This window comes from Bradysia coprophila (assembly GCF_014529535.1).
Source record: "Bradysia coprophila strain Holo2 chromosome IV unlocalized genomic scaffold, BU_Bcop_v1 contig_81, whole genome shotgun sequence".
Classification (NCBI taxonomy): domain Eukaryota; kingdom Metazoa; phylum Arthropoda; class Insecta; order Diptera; family Sciaridae; genus Bradysia; species Bradysia coprophila.
Window position 1 is genome coordinate 2,215,642 of NW_023503375.1, and position 21,863 is coordinate 2,237,504.

The 21,863-nt window shown below is 34.0% G+C and overlaps 2 protein-coding genes across 5 annotated transcripts in view; one reads left to right on the plus strand and one right to left on the minus strand.

Moving 5' to 3' along the window:
- LOC119072392 overlaps window positions 1-21,863 on the plus strand; it is a 90,386-nt gene that overhangs the window by 33,846 nt on the left and 34,677 nt on the right. For 3 of the 4 annotated variants that reach the window (XM_037177603.1, XM_037177602.1, XM_037177601.1), the window contains exon 4: window positions 20,597-20,693. In XM_037177603.1, coding sequence (XP_037033498.1) covers window positions 20,597-20,693 — 97 coding nt within the window. Of the gene's footprint in view, window positions 1-10,576; window positions 10,601-20,596; window positions 20,694-21,863 lie in introns of those variants that run through there. The other variant, XM_037177605.1, reaches the window with a different exon arrangement.
- On the minus strand, window positions 10,701-12,740 carry LOC119072391 (peroxisomal (S)-2-hydroxy-acid oxidase GLO3-like). Its single transcript, XM_037177600.1, has 6 exons — window positions 12,480-12,740; window positions 12,265-12,416; window positions 11,950-12,205; window positions 11,736-11,855; window positions 11,133-11,265; window positions 10,701-11,064 (listed from the first exon to the last, which is right to left on the minus strand). The coding sequence occupies exons 1-6, from the start codon at window positions 12,608-12,610 to the stop codon at window positions 10,768-10,770; spliced, it is 1,089 nt and encodes a 362-aa protein (XP_037033495.1). The 5' UTR covers window positions 12,611-12,740; the 3' UTR covers window positions 10,701-10,767.

The window sequence follows — 21,863 nt, forward strand, 5'->3', positions numbered from 1 at the left end:
GAACATTAGACCAAGAAGATCGATTCAATGTAAACAAAACGCGAAGTGTATCAAACGTTTCGTTAATTATTGAAGATAGTTTCAATTGTGTGAAGAAACTTTGTGTAGATAACATGTAACCAGCAATCAGATATCACCAACAGTTTATTGCTTGATGGCATCAATTCAATTTTAATCATGAAAAATTGGGGTAAACGGGCCTTCAGGGATTACGAAAATGTTAATTAATTTATAATGATCGTAAATGTGTCGCAACCTAGTCAATTGTTCAGTCATTAAGCGAAGAACATATATCACATAAGACCGAAAAGTGTGTTACCGCTATCTGTCGTTGTGACGACTACTGTAAAACCTGGAATTTTTACAAAAATCTTATTTCGCAGATAACATTACCGAGTACATAAAACGTGAATAATAAAATTCATTATGGACCATCACACAACACAATTAATAAAATGCTTTGTGTAATGTGAGACTTCGATCCAGTTTAAGAATTTACGACCGAATACAAAGTACTTTGATTGTACAGCTTTTTTTCTGTTGTTGAACTAAAAATAATAATCATGTCATCGAATACGTGTGGTTCTTTGTAGATTTCTTTTGTTGGTGTAGTGAGTGGATTTGGATTTCAGATGTGGCTATGAATGGAACATTAAGTATAATATACATTCACGACTGTGGAATGTGTAAGAAACACGTTTTCACTCTAATTACTTGACTATTATTAAATATTTTAAGTTTTGTTGCGATAAAAAATAAGAATTTGGTCACAGCTGAAGTCAGATTAAAGAATTCGATTGCAACATAGAATTCTAGCTCCAATGTTGAAAGTAACTAAACTATTTTCTCTCTCTACATTCTGTGGTGAGATTTAGCTGCTGGGTATTAGGGCCAAATCATGAATATTAGTTCTTTGTTAAAACTTTTACTCACCGGTCGTTTAATTACTCCCTGCTAACAGGTTATGGGCCCAGAACGCTTCAACTGCGCAAAAATAAAGATAATTCTGCATGAACACTTTTGAGATGCCAAATTGCCTACTTTACGTCTACAAAGTTGCATGAAATGTCTGTTTTGACTCCCACAAATAAAACATTCCATTTTCTGTACGAAACACATTCAAAGAGGCCTTAGTCTACATACAGTAGACTCAAAAGATTTCTAACCTAGAAAGCGATTGGAAGACTGCTCCGGGAAGTCATGGTACAGGGCCCAGAAAAATCACTTAACAAATACTCACTTTACAATTATCCGTAAAGTTAAAGTCATTAGCTCAGCCTGACTCTCAGCTTCTTACAAAGTTATAGTACAGCATTTTTCGAAGCAGTTTCTCCCTCGCTAGAAAGCCATAATCACAGTCAACATCTAAAAACAACATGTTGATCTCTCTATTCCATCAGGTCCTGCAGTCAACAGTCAACGTTAAGCCTATACTAAAGTTGATTTCTCTATTCTATCATATCTCTTGTTAAGTCCTGCTGGTGTATTTAACAGTCAATGTTGAACCTAGAAACGCTATGTTGAATTCTCTATCCCATCATATCACTCAAGACCGGTTGGTTTATAGGGCAAACATGCATTTAATTGTCTCAATTTATCGACCGTTATTGCAAATTTATATCGTTCATAATGATTCTCTATTCGATCGTCCATGTTCTCATCCTTTCTCTAAAAATAACTTTTCGTTTTCGTGTTGATGTATTGGAGATTCTTATCAACCAGACCCATATTTAAATCAATAGCTCAGGTATACAATAGAAATGAAATGAAAACGATGACAATAGACGAATGTAAATATTTTGTTTTGGAAACCTGTTGAGAAACAGGAAAATATTTATTGTTTGCCTTACCTATTTTTATGTCTGTGTGACTAAGCATTTTATTCTTTGGCCATTCCGAATGGAACTATTTCCGATAAATAATAACGTGCAACCGGTCGCGGAGATTGATTGTGAAAATTGGACAAAAGTGACAGAGACAAATATCTAGTAAGAGAATTCAGTTGAAGGACGGAACAAGATTAATTGAAGTAATAACGGGATTTTCCGTAGTGTTCCATTAACCTGATTTTCTTTGGAGATATTCATATTCATACACCTACGACTGTACAGTGTACACGTACACGGAAACCAAACGATCGATAATAATTTTCAAAAATTTATAATATTTTGGATGACATCTGCCACAGTCATAAAATACCGTCTGTTTCATCTGATTCACCTGACGATTCGTCATAAAATTTGTCACAATATTACGTATTTACCTTAACAGGCAAAATGACGATGCTTTCGGTAAGTTCAGAATTTATATGAATTCACTTCCTCCAAAACTTCTCTATTTAAACAATGGCCTTGGAACCGTGCATACATATTGCATATTTAAAACCTAAAAGAGTCGGAGCACTTTTTCACTTCCATCACACTCTAAATATTTATATTCTCATTCGAGTCGAGCATGTCTATAAAAACTTAACCTTTTCGAGAGATCTTAGCGTTGGCTTCAACATGCATAGATATATAGAGTGGTTTATTCGGGGACCCTTCTACTTCATAAGCTCCACTTATATACATAAAATATTCCATGTCGTGTAATTTTATTGAATATTTTGCTTCCAAGTTGTGCTTACTGTGAAACATCAGCACAAAAAAAATGTATCATGCCCGTTTGTAATGTTGTAGTCATACTATACCTCATTCTCGGTTATCGCAAAAAATAAGAAAATTTTATTTGGAAAGACCACTTTAATACAACCGAACCCATCTATGTAACTTATGTATACATAAAGAAGAAAAAGAGAAAAAAAAAACATAATAAGAGTCAAGGTCACGATATATATATGTTTTTCTCTTGTTTCTGCTGGTAAAAGCATTTGGTCCGGATGGTTACGACATGTGTGTATACCTATATAAATATGCTACATTCATAGCTCGTCGACATCGGACCAACATATTTATACGATTATATGAAAATCGTATACATAAATTACCGTATACGTGTTGTTATGGAGAATTGCATATATCTCTCATAGTAAATGAAGACACCATCAAAGCCTTTTTGAAACGTAACATGGTAATGATATAAAATAATCGATACTATGGGCTAAACGTAAGGTGAAGATTATTTTTATTTATATGTACACTCATGAGACTCATGTGTATACTGTGCACAGAGAGAAATATATGTTGCATTACAATCACTCAACTACACACGGTATAATATGCTTTTGAGGCTTTAAAGGAGACCTAAATTTATTTTATATTTTTAGAGGTTTTATTGATGGAACTATAGCAAAAAAAAAGGTTTCGTTTGAGGCAAGTGGCAAAAAAGAATGTTTATTGTTGCCGGCAAAACGGGGTTAGGGTTATCAAAAGAATTTTCCATTTGGAGCTTTGACATTTTTATTATTTTAGAAAAATGAGAGAACGAAATAACTTTTTGCACGTTATGTCCTTAACGCATTGTATATTATATGATGTGTCGCTGAATATACACAGGGTTATATTAAAAGGATTTCAAAAGTTTCAAGTCTGTATAGATGTCCATTTTTGTTGGTAGAAGTGGGAAAGTCTAAGATTATGTTTTGTCAGATTCTTGATTTTTTTATCAAAAAGTTCAACATTCTGACTCTAAAGAACGTCGTTGAACCTTTCACAGACGGCAAGCATATCGGATACAGAATCTATTACTTGATTTGATTCAAGTATTTTCGATGTACTAAAAAATCTTTTACTTCATTTCATTTAACATTATACGCAAAACGGCGTCAGTATGAGTTCATTACCATAGAGGTAGACTACCTAGAGGAATTATGACCCGAAATTCATTGAAAAATTATATCACACACACCACTAACACGAAAACGTCATTCATTACTTAGCTTTTGTCATCGTTTCAGTAACTGTTCTTAATCGTATGGCTTACATTTTCACATCTTTTGCCGATATGTTCGATGTTTCTTGTCTGGAGGATAACATGATTAACAGGTCTAACAAACATAGCGATGATGTTGTCTATTTTGTTCGAATCATTTTTCTTGAATGGCTTGAACACGCGTGTGAGTACGCAGTAATGTCATATGCAATATGCTTGTGACCTGTGACGTCACATATGAACCATTTTTTTCTGCTAAAATTTTGTCGCTTGGGTGGACTTAGGGACGTTGTACAATGTACTATTTCTATGTAGAAAAATTCCTACTATGTCTGCAGCGGGGATCGAATTCGCGCCTTTTCGGTGGCAGTTCAGTGCGTTCACCACTGCATCCATCGTTGTCGATAATAGATGATAAAGCCGTGGTCAGTTTGATGCTGACGTTTCCTAAAAACCTTATTTTCCAATGGAGGGAGATGGAGTTTCTCGAATAAGGATGACAAAAAATGAATGCGGTGGGAATTTCGCACAACCATCGGTCGATTACAAAAGTGTATGTATCGAAAAATCCCGTATTCAACGAAGTGAGACTTTATAGAAGATGATCGAAAAGTCCCCACGAACAGCTGAAAGGATTAATGGAACTTCCTTAATGGAAGTTTTCTTTAGGAAATCAATGCGAAGTTGAAACCGCTCTAAAGAGTCTCGTCATAGCGTCATGTCATAACGATTGAATCTGTTACTTCTACTTTTTTGTTAAAGTATGTCTAGTGTTTGATGCCAAATCTGCTACTTCTTTCGTTTTAACATACTTTTTACTATATCTATAAGAGAACACTATCCTGCCTGGGGACATCACTCATTTTTGCCGTTTATCTCAATGACAGCTGACAAGTCCTGTCTCTAAATAGATTATCGGTTTTTTAATTAAAACAGATATCTATCTTTAATAAAACACCACACTTCCTCAGGAGTTTCATATAACAACAATTTTTTGGATCCCTTTAAAATTAAAATCCAAAAGTAAAATGTATTATGTGTTAACCATTGAATGAAGCATTAGAATTCATTTCTAGATTTGCGATATTTTTTATTTATCTTTTGGGAATGTGCCTTTGTCGGGGGTTTTGTTGATGTTTCATTGAAAAAGTTTGTTTTTTTTTTTATTTCGAATCTAAAACAAATATTGACTTCGAAAGAGTCGTTTTAACTTTTTTATTTCTACGAAATTTAGGCTATTGTTCGTTTTGCTCTTTGCTGATTCGATAAAACGAATTACCAGAGTTTTTTCGTCGTTATCGAATTTATATCTTTTATCAAACATAAAATTTTGGTTAACCCAAAAACCGAATGCTATGTCAAAATTCATTATACAATGTTTCTTCAGCTATATGGCAAAACATGAACATTTAATGTCCATTTTGGGTAAAACAGAAAAACTAAACGTGAACTTTCTATTTAGTAGGATTCAATTGTATACCTTCTTTGGGTTAAAAGACGACTCTTTAGATGCTATATTAATCGACGAAAATCCGTATATTACAATCTAAATCTGAATCTTAATTTATTTGTTTTGAAATATAAACATAAAGAAAAAAAAACCAACCAACCAACCAACCTTACATCATGTCATTAAAATATAACCAAACAAAAACCCAAATTACATGGTTAAAAGTTTCGCATTATTAATTTGTGAATAAATTAACGTAGGATTACGACCAGACCTTTGATCGTATTATGGTGCATAGTTAGCTTATAGCTTTAATATAAAAAAAATGAATAAAAACGTGAACATTCAACTAACGGTAATACGGTAAAATGGGAGATGTTTTTATTCAATTAATAAATTAATGAAAATGTCGTTAAAATTTATAAACGAAATCAATTAAATTTTATCGATGTGAGTGGAGAGCAAAGCCATTGACTACGGATACGAAAATTTCACTCTAATTACTTGCTGTTTAAATTAATTGCATTTACTCGGCGCATTATATACTTTTTAACGTCCAATATTGTGGCTTAGCACGTTAAACTCTAAAAATTTCATCTAGGAAATAGTTATTTGTTCACCAAGGGGGGAAAATAGGATCAATGGCGTCACTTTGGCCGCAATTCACTCAAGTTTGAATTTTCTTCTCCCCGAGGCGAACACATAATTTTTCCTTCATTCGACTGTGAGAAAATGGCGTTTTGTTGATGCGCTCAGGTGAGAAAATTAATATTTTCTCAACTCTTTTTTTGCAATAGAAGAACTGGAGTTTTTTTTTTCTTTACTGTCACTTTATTTTGATTAAAAATAGTGAAACAAATTGATTGGTTGGACAAATGAATTATGTGTTCATCTCGGGGAGAAAATAGGAAATTCCAATTCAAGCGAATTTTCTATTTTCTCCTCTTGGTAAAAAAATTACCATTTTATCCATTAGTGTATTCACGCCGTTACACACTCGCCAAACCATGAAAACACTGAATATAACGCGTCAAAAGTTATCGGAAACCACACTTTTTTAGTTCTTTCTCAGCAGACCTTGCAAACAGGTCTAGGGATCCAGGCGATGTTTTACTTAATGGTGGAGTTTGTTTATATTATTCGTCAAAGACAGAAATTTGATACGAAGGCAGAGCTTACTCTCCGTATCTACGAGTAGCGTGATGCACATCGAACGATCAACTCATTCGGCTTTATATCGCGTATTTTCGGTTTCGTTTTTATTCTCATTCTTCTTTTATACATTCAAGTTCAACCTTGAACGGTGTGTATTATATTTGGTTTTGTTGTTTGTGTATTTTATGGTGTGACGAGTGTAAAATTGTGTGCATCACAGGAGACTTCGTCTCGACGAAACATATATACTTATGCAAACATTATTCTCTCGGTATACGAATTCACACGTATACTGTAATTTTGTGGTTTCAATCCAAGTGATGCAAATAACTATTAATCAATTTGTTACACCATTTTTCAAAACCAAAACAAAATGACAGCTTGGGATAAACAAGAGTTGAGAAAATAAAAAAAAACCTTATCGAAACTGTCGTCATAGAGAGCGTCAAGAAACGCCATTTTCTGACCGCATTTGAGTGGAGAAAATAAGGTTATTCACTACGTAAGCACGTATTATTAAAAAAATTTGTAACGAACACTGCTTCTTGTTCATTTTTCAAGCCCACTGTGTAAATGTGCAAGAAAAAATTGTTTCTGAATAAATTTCCAATAATTTTCCTTAAATAATAAATCACTTACGCACTTCAGACTATCGACGTATGGCTGCGAAGAGAAAATAACGGGATCACATGCCTCGAAAACTCGTTAAATTCATCTCTGTCATCGGTTTCAAATTGATAAGTGCCTACCTTACGTATAATAATTATTCTTTGAAATAATTACACGTGAACTCCATTCACAACAACATTCAAACCATTAAATCAATTGGAAAATATTTTCAGTTTCCAGCTGAGAGAGCTGTGTATTATAAAGTGCACCCTATGCGATTTGAAAATAGGTTCCATTATGGATATAACAGCATTTAATAAAATCAAAATATTAAAGCTCATTTCGATTAATATTTTTTTCTTCTCTCGTTTATATGAGTGCATCTGTGTGTAATACACTCTGTGTGTACAGCTATAGCATAAAAACCAACACCCGCCGTGCAATGGTTTATTTATGTAAAAGTTTTAATTAACTGTTGCTCTTTTTAGTTGTAAATTGCTTTATATACCCGCGAAGAGAATTTTTATGAAAAGAGTGAAGAGCCATTGGAATTTGTTGTCGAAATCTTTTGAATAATATTCCGTCTACTAATTGTGTGTCTTTTGAAGTGCCCATTTAAACCAAAAACACAAACAAAGGACGATTATTAACTCATATAAATGATAGAAGAGCAAATGATTTATGGTCATTCACTAAGCGTCGGGATTACTCAATAGTTCCTATTTCTGTCCGACGTTTAATCACTGATTATATTGTGACACGTGACGGCAGTGACTGTCGTAATTTATTACAATATTTCGAAGAGGGTTTTTCAGCTCGGCATAGGCAACTCATTTTTTGTGTGTGTATGAATTGGTTCTATTGTTATTCAGTGCACATCATACACTTTTTATATAACAGACCTAATTGTACCCACGTTTTGTTTCATTAAAGAGAATTGATGTTTTAAGTACTTATTCATCAACATTTTAAATATTTACATAAAAAGTGCGTTTTTAACTGTTCTTAAATGAAGTTCGGACAAAGGAGGACGAGAGATAGATCAAAAAGCTATTGGACGAATTTCTAATTAACTCACCATTTATCGGTAAATAAACGTACTATCCGGTATACACACTGTGAGGTACCCAGACATCTATTTTATTATATCACGTGGGTTTGTTAGCAAGCATATGACCGGTATTATTATTGGGTCTATTACTTCCATCGATGAAAGTATTTTTAATTGTCTGATTTCAAATCTTGTACTTCAATTTTTTTAACATGCACTTTACTATAGAAAGAACCATGTTACTCAGATTTTGTCATTATTTTTATAAGTGACAGGTTAATACACTGTTTCTAGGTCATGATATCTTGACACCAAATTTGAAAATCCTTTAGCGAAGTCATTTTTTTTAAAACTCGGATAAATCTAAAATTGTGTTTTTAAAGGTGAACCAACTGCATTTACTGCATTGCTACAGTCAAAGGCAGTCAATTTTCAGCATAAATTAGCTTCAGCTGTTTTTCAGCTGATCCATACAAACAATCACAACCGTTTATACGTCTTTATACGTTTTTACCACTGTCATACGCGTTTTGATTGTATGTGTGAATCAGCTGAAGCTGAAGCTGAAGCAAATTTATGCTGAAAATTGACTGCCTTCGACTGTAGAGTTTGCATATTTGTTTCTCTTCTTAACGAGGAAGACTTGTATTTTTGACGTCCTAAAAGAGAGTGTATTGAAATCTGCTCAAGTGGCAGAATTGTAAAAAAAATTAAGAGCTCCAATACCTTCTAACCGGACGTCATTTATGGACATCCTCCATTTATACGTCTTTTTAGACAACGAATTATCATATCAATGATATCATCAGATGATTTAGTGGGCTGAAAGTTATTTTATTTAAAACAACAACAAAAAAACATTTCTTATTGAGGCATCACACCATGAGAACACTATTCATCAAAAAGAATTTCGTTTAAATGACCACATATTAAATCAAAATTTAGAATAATTGTCAAAAGAAATGTTGAAGGAAAAAAAACGCGCCGAACGATCAAGATAGTGATCTCACAAACAATGCAATGAAACGTTTGTGATCATAAAATTCTATAAAAACGGTGTGTGTGTCTTCAATATAATAAGTATCATAAGTTGCGTGATTGAAGCACCGAAATATGCAGTAGATATACACGAAACTCTCATGTGCTATTTATACATAATATATGAAAAAAAAGGAAAATAAAAATCATATTCGAGAACTCATGCCTGCCACGGAATGAAAACAAACTACTCATTATACGTTTATATTACAATTTTCATTATTTAAGTGGTGCGTTGATTCATTTATTGTATTTTTATAACGAAAATCGTGATGAACCAATTTTGCGGAGGGATATTATGTGTTCACATTGTAATTTGTATTGAAGTACAAGCCGCTACATAACCAAAGAAATTTGTATTGCAATTTTGTAGAGCTATCGGAGGTTTCTTTACCTTCAAAGTAAAAGTTTATAACCATCTGCCATTTTGGGGAATATTTGTTTACGTCACGAGGGTGAGTTTATTGACCCTAGTTCGAAATAGCACATTACTGTCTTGTTGGAATATTTCCTTCTTTTCGAAATCAATATGGAAGTACAGAACAGGTATGGCCGATCGGCCAAGTCATATTAAACGTACTCAGAATTTATGTCAAAATAATATGAAAATTGGTGCGTTTGAGTACGCAAATCAAATTTTTTATGTCATCTGAACGGACAGTAGACCAAAGCTGTTTTACATTTTCATTGGTCGAAACAACAAATTTCTCATCAAGCAGAGCCTGTAAACGTTAAAAATTTTCCGAAAATTTTCGCCAATTTTCATTAATTTTATTACTCAGAAATGACGAAAATTGCAAAAATTCGTGAAAATTCGATAAGACTGATAAAATTCGCGCAAATCCGCGATTACAGGCTGTGTCATCAAGTCAGTACAATATGCTTTTCAGATAATGCGAAAAACGGGCTTTGAGAGAACGGATATAATGACGCAGAACTTTACATACTGAATGAAAACAACGCACTTTTGTGTTAAAACATTTCATGCAATATGTCGCCTTTTCTAGGACTCCATAAAGCACGTAATTAGATTTCCCAAATTCCTGTCAAAATCTGCGAAAGATAAAATTCACAATAAATCGGGCCCTGTTGCAGTGTTGCACGATATGTCTGACGATGTTTCGGAAGTAGTCAGTCCGAATGTATTTCATGAATATGAATTCTATATTTAGAATGTAAATTTTTCAATTCCCACATGGCGCTTACAATCAAAGTTATACAAATAGCCATCGTTGATGTACGATTAATTTACGGATGAATGTGAAGTAGAGCGAAAGAATCTGTTTACCTAAGCACTTATATACCCTTCGTCTTGTAAAGTAGAAAGATTTATGAACTGAAATAATATTTTGGCTAATGTGTTTTTGAGTGGTTTTCGTGTCAAGTGTGGAAGTTCTCACTTTTTTTCGGCAGAACGAATGGCTCTGGTAATTAAATACAATTTGTTTGCACGGTACTGGATACATGTATAAATAGCAGGTGGTTCATATTGCCGATTTAATGGAATGAAAGTGTACATTTTCTCCCAATTAAATATTTTTGGATTTTTTTCTAATCGGAAAAATGTTGCGACAATATAATTCAACATAATTGATTACAATTTACTCAATTCCCTTTCGTGAATGACATACTCCTTAGTAATATCATTAACCGTCGTTGTACCGGACAGGGCCAACGCCGTATCGAATTCATTATGGACGATTTTCAGAACATTTTCCACTCCCTCCTGACCACCATTCGCTAGTCCCCACAGAATCGGTCGTCCCAAGAACACCATTTTCGCTCCCAACGCAATTGCTTTGAATACGTCCGTTCCTTGCGTAACACCACCGTCCAACATCACAACAAGCTTATCGCCGGCAGCTCTTACGACTTCGGGTAATGCTTCAATCTTGGAGAAAATTACAATGAAGAGGCATTGTTCACAACGTTCGTTGTCAACATTGAAATATATCTTACCGAAGCAGCAACGGTATCCAGTTGCCTAGCACCGTGATTCGAAACGATGATTCCTTTGCATCCAGTTTCCACAGCCAACAATGCGTCTTCTTTCGTTAATATTCCTTTTAAGATGACAGGAAGTTTGGTGAATCTTAAATGCGAAGAGAAGAGAATGTAGACGCAAACAGCACAACCACTTTCTTCTTACTACTAAATGGTGTAATGTGATAATTAGATGAAAAAAAAACATTCAAACCAAACAGAAACGTTGTGGTTAATGAGTTGCGAAACTTTCTGTTGTGTGGGTCGTGTGTGTATGAAATTAAGTCTCATCCTAAATGGATACAATGTGTACATAGCAAAAGGAAACAATGAAAGGTTAAAATTGCGTAAGGATCAGGTGCGTACACTTGAACACCACATCGTATGTTTACACATGGATACCCAAAACATCTAATATGCACAACATCTCCTGGGAACCATTAAAGAAAATGAACACGAAAATATATTTCAATGTTACATGTTGTTAAGTTGACGTGTCGAAATTATACTTTTTCTTGATTTTCCTATTTCTATATGATAAACGAATGAAAAGAAAAAAAATAATTTTTCCAAACATACCCAACCAACCATTTCACATCCTTCCATGTGATTGACGAATCAAATTGCTTTTTCACATACTCATTTATTCCAGATCCTCCATCACTGTTCACAATGCCGTTTCCCATAAAATTTTCCAGTCTTTTTTCGTAGAAGAAAAAACATTTTTGTAATTTCGTTTTATTAAAAAAAGACGAAGCAAAAACCATAATGAATCACTTCATCTGTTACTTACTGTAGATGAGATGGAAGCTGAAATTTATTTCGAACATCAGCCCGTCGTATGCCAAACATGGGTGCATCGACTGTTAAAACGAGTGCTTTAAAATTGTTTGTCTCAGCTCGGCGAACCATTGATTTGGTTAGCTCTCTATCTTTGCTTATGTACAGCTGAAACCATTTGTGGGTGTCGGGAGCATGTCTAGCCACATCTTCAATGGACGTTGTAGATAATGTACTAAGTATAAATATTGTACCGAGTTTTCCAGCGGCTAATTTTCATCGATAAAATTTATTGAGTGTAAATAATGACAATAAAGCGATTGTATACCTTTAGCTGTGGCAATTTCACCATCATCGTGGGCCATTTTATGCATGGCTGTTGGTGCTATACCAATGGGCATTGAGCTGTTAAATTCAAACACTTTTGTCGACGTCGAACGGTTCGATACATCTCGGAGGTGTCTGGGACGAATTCTCAGTCTAAAAAAAGATCGTCATTCGACCGGAGGCAAAGTTTTTATTTATCGCAGTCGCTCGCTGTACCTTTGAAAGGCCGTTTTATTCAGTTGTAATGTGACTTGATTATCGGAACCGCTTCGATAGTAATCCAATGCATTTCTGGGCAATATATCTATTGCCTTCTGCTCGTAATCACATACACTCACCAACGACATTATAATTAGAAAAAAAGTTGGATTAATTGAAATAGTTCTGTCGTAAATTTCTGTTTTCCACTCTTTTTTTAGAAATAGAGAATAGCAAATTCAATTTAATATTTGCTGATGATGCCGATATGCCTTGTTATACTGATGTGGTTCATCGTGATAACAAAGTGTCTAACCATATTCACATAAATGTATGGTGGTCAATGTATTCTCCATCTAAGATGTTTGCGAGTATTGTCATACGAACGGAAATTTATTTTTATTGGAAAGTAATGAATTTATACAACAGGTCTTCTGGTCAGCTTATTGTAATATTGAAATTTTAAGTTTTAATTCACTCCATCAATTAAATTTAAAATAAAATCTAGTCCTTCAAACCACTCATATACAATTTACAGACGACGTAATATCAAGGACAATCTCTAACTTCGTTTGTTGTACACTGCTTAGTGTCCTATTCAATAGTAGATTACAACAGAGACCATGTAAATGTCCGATTATAGTAAGCGCACTGCGTGCGGGCTCGAGCGAAACGAGGCCCATAAGTACACTTTATGTCTACTTGTTTGGAACTCCCTATTTTGCCAAGTGTGAGGGCAGTCTGAGCCGCTACAATCACACAAGGCAAAATAGACAGTTACATAAAAGTACTTACTAATGACTCACTTTGCGGGGATGCAGTAGGTAAAATCTCTCACAACATACAGAACAGTAGTTTACGAAACAGTTTACTTCACTGTTATCACTTCAGTAACATGACTAGTTTAAATTAAAAATTGAACTTCATTGACTGGTTTTCCTTGTTAATGTTTCTGTTCTCTTTATCACGAGATACACACATCAGTGAAGTGCCTTTCCGATTAGATGTAATTGTAGAATGATTATATTTACCAACACATTACAGAATCCCTTGTACATATGTTACAATTAACTGTTCTCATTTTTTCAGTGATAACGACTAACAACTTGTCCCTCTGTATGAGTATTTGAACCTGAAAATCTACTTACATGTTTGACGGGTTTCGGTTTGACAAATGATAAAATCGAAAATGATTGTGCGTTTATTTAAGCGCATTTTTAGTAAGAAAAATCGAGTCGAGTAAATGGCACTTGAAGTTCAGCAAGATGTATGTTAGGATTAATATTAATGTTCGCTAGACTAAACTATTCATACACGTTCAGTGGTTTTGATTGCTTTTCAGTGTTTTCAAAAATTACATAGGTTCATCCATAGACTATGTCTGGTTTTAACGAGTTTTTCTCACGCCATAATGAAGTTGCTTAAAATATTATTCTAGGTGGGTTAAGCATAGACTGTATTTTTATGGGGTAAAGGATGTAAAACCTATAAAAAGAGCAAACGACATTTAATTTATGGACGACCTTACAACATACATATAGGTGACAGTCGATAAGTTTCCCATCTTCTACAATATAAGCCAAATATTCACTACAAATCTGTTATTGACAACAAGGACAATAATAAGATATGAATAAGAGATGAACTGTGACTCTAGGGTGTAAATCTAGCAAAATGTACGTTAATACTATTGAAGTAGAAGATTATTTATAGAAGACTAGACATGAGAAGTAGTAGATTTAGATTTTATACCGTGATATGCTTGTCACTTCTAGAAGTTCAACTACTTTGTGTTAGCATTCGGTTTTATCATTTCTCAGTATTATTTTCTTTTCCTTTCGTGTGTAACAGAAGTATTCCAATCAAGTGACGAACATATCAAAATTTCTCTACAAATTCCTGTCATTTCTACGCTTTGAACTTTGATTCAAAACGAATTTAATTTGTCAGAATTTATATTAGGAACGGCAATAAACCCAAATGTGTATCCTGCGCATACTTAATTTTATTTAGCCATTAAAAATGATATATTCTTAGTTGATAGACATAGTCATTCCGAGCTGTTGGACATTCGCCAAACATTACACATAGATGCCGGGGTACCATCTGTGAATTGTTTTCGAATTAGTTTGTTAACTTTGACTTTTATTGCACAAGAAAAAAAAAGATTTGTGGAATTTGATATTTGCTTTTGAAAGTGGTTCAAAATTCCATTTGTAAACTGTAAATGATTCGAAAAGAGTGTTTGGTTGCCATGAAATCACCACTCTTCTGTAGATCAAACAACACACTCTTTCGTTTGAAACGAAAATCCGACATTTTCACATTTTATGCTTTTTAAATGTTTTGTCTGTCTGTTTCATTTCCATTACATGTACTATGATAAAATGTTACAAATTGATTAATGTGGATCGTTCTAATATGACTCAACGTGCGGTATATATTTTGTTTATATTTATGGGACATTTAAAGTTAATCGAAAGAAAAGTTAATGAGAGTTTCTCGGTTTCTTGTTATTGTGATACATATTAGGTCTTGCCAAAAATAAGCTGGGATTTATGATGTCTCGCAAATTGTTCAAACTAAATTACACAAAAATATACTCACAGCTAAGCTAAGCTGCTAAGGATTGGTTTGTTCATGGGAAAAGATGACGGTTTAATTCTGGCTTTATAAAATTATATTTGCAGAATAATGCGGAAGCGAGGACTTTTTTTGATTGGGATAGGGACAAATGAATTGCGATGAGAGCTTGTTATCTATTCGACATTGACATTCTCGAATACATTTCATTTAAAGAGGAACTATACTCATGAAGACCAACAATGGATACACACGCCACGCGAAAATAATTCGTCAGACATTTTCATATTCAATTTTCAGACATTCCTTATCTACATCAACCCAAAAAAAATCCGCTGAAAATTGCAAAAACTTAATGCAAAATCACACCCACCTTCTAAAAATTATTTACCGTTTATTAACTTGCTTTCGTTCGATAAATTTATGAATAGCAAATCACACCCAGTTCATGTAAAATATTCAACAAAAAATTCAATTTGTAGCAATTTAACATAAAATAAGCAAATAAATTAAGAGCACGAATTTAACAGCGATACGATTTGCATGCGACTCGTACGCACAGGCAGCCTGTGACAGCCTACATGTCTGCCTGGGCTCAGGCAATAAGATTCAGAAATGGATGAACTCTGTCCATTACCGTCTTACCATCTCTGCGTGGAATACAAGAAACTTTTCTGCTTAAGATATTTTCGGAAGTAGAAGAAGTAATGAAATTTTGTGACCATAAGCGTTTCCAATCAGTTTCATCTAGATTATTGATCCAGATATGTTACACACGTTAGCGTGAGAGCACAAGTACTGATATATTTTGTACGAGCCTAATAAACGACTTGTGGTTTCTTCAAACGATGTTCTTGAATTTCTTGAAGGTGGGGCACCGACTTTGCCGACAAATTTTTTCATATAAAAAGTTCAATTTGACTAAACCTTTATACCCAAAAATTTATATTAAAGAAAACCCAACATCGTACAATGCACAGAAGTCGTACAACTGCTACAGAATGTACACATAGAGCACTATAATCCTGGATCCAATAATCGATACGTTAATATCAACATCATAGCCCACTGCTCATATGTAACATGGTTACGAAATTATCCAAATACACTTGACCTATTTCAATCGACTGATGGAAAAATGCAAAATTGATTTTCGCTTCGATTGATCGATCTTTCAATTTCCTGTGGTGGAATTTACATCAGATTATAAGTTACTTTTATGTGTGTGTTAGAGTGTTCGTTGCTTGAATAGCAAATTTAATTTGTTTGATGTTTGAATTTAATTTGAAAAAAGAAATAGCATTAAACAGATTGGTGTAATATGATGAATTTAATACACTCGGACGTTGAAACATTACGTTGATCGAGTTATGCGTATTGAATAAACAATTATGTGTGTGCGATGTTTTCTTGACCTTGTACTTCATTCAACACACATGCATATTTCAATTAAACTATGGGTATAGTGGTACGATATATTAATTAAGGCGTAGAAAGACGCACTAAATTTAGTTATAATTTTTATTCAATATTTAGTTATGTAGACCTTCTTCTTCTTGTCATCACCTTAATCAATCTAAACATTTTTTAGCTAGGATGTATGCTGATATATCAGTATTGTTGCCAGGTATCAGGAGAGTTGATGAGTCTTTTCTTGAGATATTAGGGTCTCCGATTTTTGAGTCAGGTTTAGAGAGGGTTTTTTCTTCCAAGGTTGAATCGTTGAGAATAATGTGCGACCGTTTGAAATTAATGGATGTTCATCCGGCTTTGTGCATTTTTAGGAAGTCTTTGGAGAGCTGTAGGTTTAGTTATTTGTTGCGTACTTGCAGGACTTTTTCGCTGCGCGATCGTTTGAAAAGTGTTGACGAGATTTTCCGTTCTACGCTTGAGGCGATTACGAATGTTAGGTTGTCAGATTTTGCTTGGGATCAAGCTTCTCTTCCTTTAGTTTTTGGTGGATTGGGGATTCGGAAAGTTGAAGACTTGGCAATGCCTGCCTATCTGTCATCTGTGTATTCATCATCTGATTTGTCGAATGAAATTTTGAGTAAATTTAATTTGCGAATAATTGATGATGACATTTCAAGCATAGTAGATACCATTCCTAAAGATTTTATTCCAGATAATGATGAAATGAGAAAGGTGCAACGAAACTGGGACCTACCGGTGATTAGGAGCAGTTTTAGCGAGATGTTAGATTCTAGTGAACCTGTTACTCGTGCTAGACTACTTGCGTCATCTACCAAAGAATCTTCAAAGTGGCTGCAGGTTGTCCCATCGAGTCAACTAGGTTTACTATTAGATAACAATGCAGCGAGAATTGCTGTTGGTCTTCGTTTAGGATCCCAGTTGTGTGAAGAGTACAAGTGTAATTGTTTATTATTGCTAAACACGATTCTGTCAATAATGTTTTTGGTCATGCATTTTCCTCTGCAGGATTTCCCAATATTTTGCAACCACCTGGTATTTCTAGAGACGACGGTAAAAGACCTGATGGTATGACAGTAGTTTCGTGGAGTCATGGAAAATCACTTTTATGGGATGTAACAATACGTGATACTTTGGCTCCTTCATACATCAGTGAATCCTCTAAGAAAGCAGGGTCTATTGCAGATAAAGCGGAGAGATTTAAGCATAATCATTATATGCGTCTTAAAGAAAACTATTTATTTACCCCCTTGCCTTTGAATCATTAGGTTGCATGGGTCCAGAAACAAAGAAATTTATTGACAAGTTGGGATCGTTGATGAAGACAGCATCAGGGGAGCCACGTTCCAAAGATTATCTGTTGCAGAAAATTTCTATTGCTATACAAAGAGGCAATGCGGCATGTATTCTTGGAACTTTAGGAAGTAATAGAGCGGATGATTTTTATTTATTGTAATATTTGTTGATTGAAAAGATCGTTTTTTTACTGACTGTGCCGTATGCGAGCAGTCTTTTTTTTCGCTTTGAATAAATAAATAAAAATTTTTTAGGAAAATTCATGATCCTCTTGAAAACAGTTCAGGGCCTATTGTTTGCGAAATCTTCGAAGGTTATGAAATTAGTATTTCGCGGAATTTCGTAGAATTTCACAAATTCAGTTAAATTTCACAAAGTTCTCGAAATTTCGTTAAAGTTCTGAAATATCGATAATTTTTTGCAAAATTTCTCTTTCGTTTCAATACGTTAAATTTTGCAAATTTCTCAAATTTCATTTTTTTTCTTTTTTATAAATACATTGAAACGGTTAGGCATATGTTATCGACATTGACGACAACGACAAAAATAAACGATGAACTGAGACTATTGTTCTTATATATAGTTAGACCAATGACATTATAGTGAATGTTTCGAGGTGATCTTGGCTAAGTTTGAAAGTAAGCAGATATTCCATTGACCCATTTTTAACGTGATCGTTGTACAGATTTTCTTTTTGCTTTAATTGCAAGACATTCAAGACATTAGCATTTTCCGACTCTTCCAACAATAAATATTCAGTATCTATGCCATCTGAATTCGGAAATATTGTTGGTACAGCCATTTTCGACAAAGATGATCGGCATTTGTTTTGATTAATGTCTTCCGGCTTAAAATGTTTTTCGCAGATCCAGCAATTGTCATTCAATTCGCTAGCCAACGATTGATTATTTGAATGCTGCAACGCATTAATCCAAGCTTCTATCGCATTTTGATTTACGGGAAACCTTTACAAACAAATCGTAAATTTGACGAATCTATAAATTGAGGTTATGAATGTTGTTTTACTTAAAAAGTGAAATTTTCTCAGTTTCCTCATGAAGGTTCAACTTGGAGTTGCAACCATGAACGATACAATGCCGCATTTTTTATTATATTTGATTTTGAATGGATATAATTATGAATACCTTAAGAAAGACTTAAGTAAAGCAACGAAAACAATAATTTCGTACAAGTCAACAACAGTTTAAGAACCTGTCAAACGAAATTGAAATTTTTGAGTGTGTGAGTAAAAAATGTATAGTATACTCAGTTTGCTTTTGCTTCAAGATTTCGTCTACGTAATTCCTGTCTATCCCACTAATATGTCTTTGAGTTAGACGTATAGTGAAACTAAAGAAGTACAAGATGTGGTATACATTTAAAACAAATGAAGTAACAGATCGTTACATGACGATAGGGTTTCCGTTTGTAAAAGTTTAAAGAGATGATGTATCTCGACCACTTCATATTGAATTAATTTTTAAAGTAATAGATTTTCATCACTAAATATATATCGTATCGTATTGCGACCAGGCATTCGAACTAAACTTCTAACAGCACCGTTGCGCATCGACTGGAATGAAAACAATTCAGTTTTAAAAATCGTTTATTGATTCTCAAGTCAACTGAGATCTCTAAAATTCTAACACATAGAAAAATTACAATAATTTCCTTTAGGATGCTGTGGATGCTCAATATAAATTGACCACACATAAACTGCCACAACACGAACGAATTTCGAGTTATTGTAATTTTTTAGGATGAGACGAAATCTAACAAATTTTAATCTATATGAATCGATTTGCATGGACGACATTAAATACAATTCTGTCTTTCCGGTAACGTCAATGTAATTCTTAAATGATTTTCGCTATAAATTCACATATGTAAACGATCAGTAAATCAGAGCGATCGTTCAGAAAATCCTTCGTTAAAACACCTTTGTTCGATTGGCTAGTGTCCGTAACATATCGACTCTCAAAACTAATTTCAGAAAATTTAGAAAAGATTTTCGTTCATGATTCAACGAAACTCGACACGGTATAACAGTAATACTTCTTCGAACCGAAACAATGAAAATGTCTTGCTTAATATGACTAGATATCACACATCGATGAAATAAGTAAAACCAGTGTCTACGACCGACGACACTTCTGTTATTTATCAACTTTATCATAAAATTCACCGTACGTTGCATGCAATGACACTCTCATTATGAGCCAATTGAATATATGATACCTAATGAATAGTCATTCTCTCGAAGTTTTTTTTTTAAATGAATTCCTTATGAAAAAACAACAACAACAAAATCACAATGAACTTGAACATATGTCTTCATAGTTTTTTATGGATTTTTTTCATTTTATTTTTCTTTCTTTAAATGACGTTGCAAATGGAGGTAATACTTAAGTTAATGCATAAGACACTGTCTCGCCACATAACTTGAGATCTTGTAAAAATATGAAGGAGAGAAGAAAAAAACGAAAGAACAGCAACTCGAGAATGCAACATAAGCAAGTATTTTAACATTGAGACTTGCAGATGAATAATAATGTTTTGAAAGATGACAACAAAAAACCCATATAGTGATTATCCAAACAGAAAATAATAAACATCTAAGAAACGAGAATTGTATGTGATTGCAGCATCAAAGTAGAAGGAAAATAGCATGGAGTGGTATATGCGAAAGAAGAAAAAAGTAACGATTCAACAGGATGTGTTAATAAAGATTTTTTAGTGATAAAAAAGAAATTAGAAAATATATTCCGAGCAGAGAAAAAGTAATCAGGAAAGTAATTTTTGGTTTTTCTTTTGAATTTTTCCAGATGTCAGCTGGTCTGATGTCTTGTGTACGAGAAAATTCACCGCCCTTGGAAATGGGGGAACCAGTTGCTATAGCATCACCACCGCCAGACACACCAGGTGAGCTTATATATATGATTATCACTTTTTTCTTCGCTCTCTATATATTTCCAAATAAATCAAAAGGAAGGCAATTGCTTACTTGCGATAAAAACATTTTTTTTCTGTTTTTATATTTCGAGGGAACTAACGGTTTTTTTTAGCCAAAATCATTCATTCCTCTGAGCCTATCTGGATAAATATTTAATATTTTTTTGTAGGGAAACCTTCCGTGAATTTCAAACGTTTAACAAAATGGAGCGTTCGAAATTACTTAAGGTTTTCGTTCGTGCTTCTTTTCTTTCGGTTTTTTTTTTTGCAGAGCACATATGGTGCCCCATTCAGAGTGGAAAATGCGACAACATATTACAGTTGATTCGAATTTATTTGATGTTTTAATGTGTGTCGTGTATTGCGTTGTACTTGTCCATAAATTGCTGCTGTGTAGCAGAATTTCTTTGTATTAAAAAAGAGCAGAAATTATTTTGTCAATGACGTCAATTGGATGAAAGTTTTCGATTCATTACTCTATGAAAATGACCAAACAAGGAACTTTAAAACTCAACAATTTCACCTCGAGTCGATGGTGAGAAAATCGCTTTTCTTTCCGCCAGCAAAATAACGACAAAATTTCCAAAGTGTTTTCCACCAGAGTCTCGACACTCATATCTGATTTGTTTCGTTAACGGTTCATTCTTACAGTCGAAGGCAGTCAATTTTCAGCATAAATTAGCTTCAGCTGTTTTTCAGCTGATTCACACATACAATCAAAACTGGTTTTCCTTGTTCATACGGTCGAAGCTGCTACACGCACGCGCATGATAGTGGTAAAACCGTATAAAGACGTATAAGCGGTTGTGATTGTTTGTATGGATCAGCTGAAAAACAGCTGAAGCAAAGCACTGTCAAGCACCGAAGCTGACTTTGACATCACTCAATTAGAAGGCCAAAAACACACTTGTTGACTATTTAAAAAAAAAATTTGATAGCCATTGTATGAAAAAGAATAGCCAACTTTGATCGGTTCAGCCCTCTATTTGAGTGACGTCAACGTCAGCTTCGGTGCTAGACAGTGCGTTGGCTGAAGCTAATTTATGCTGAAAATTGACTGCCTTTGACTGTAGTTCTACTTGAAATTTAATTGGTAAAACCCTCAATACACCTGTTTTGATTTTATGACTTAGACGAAGA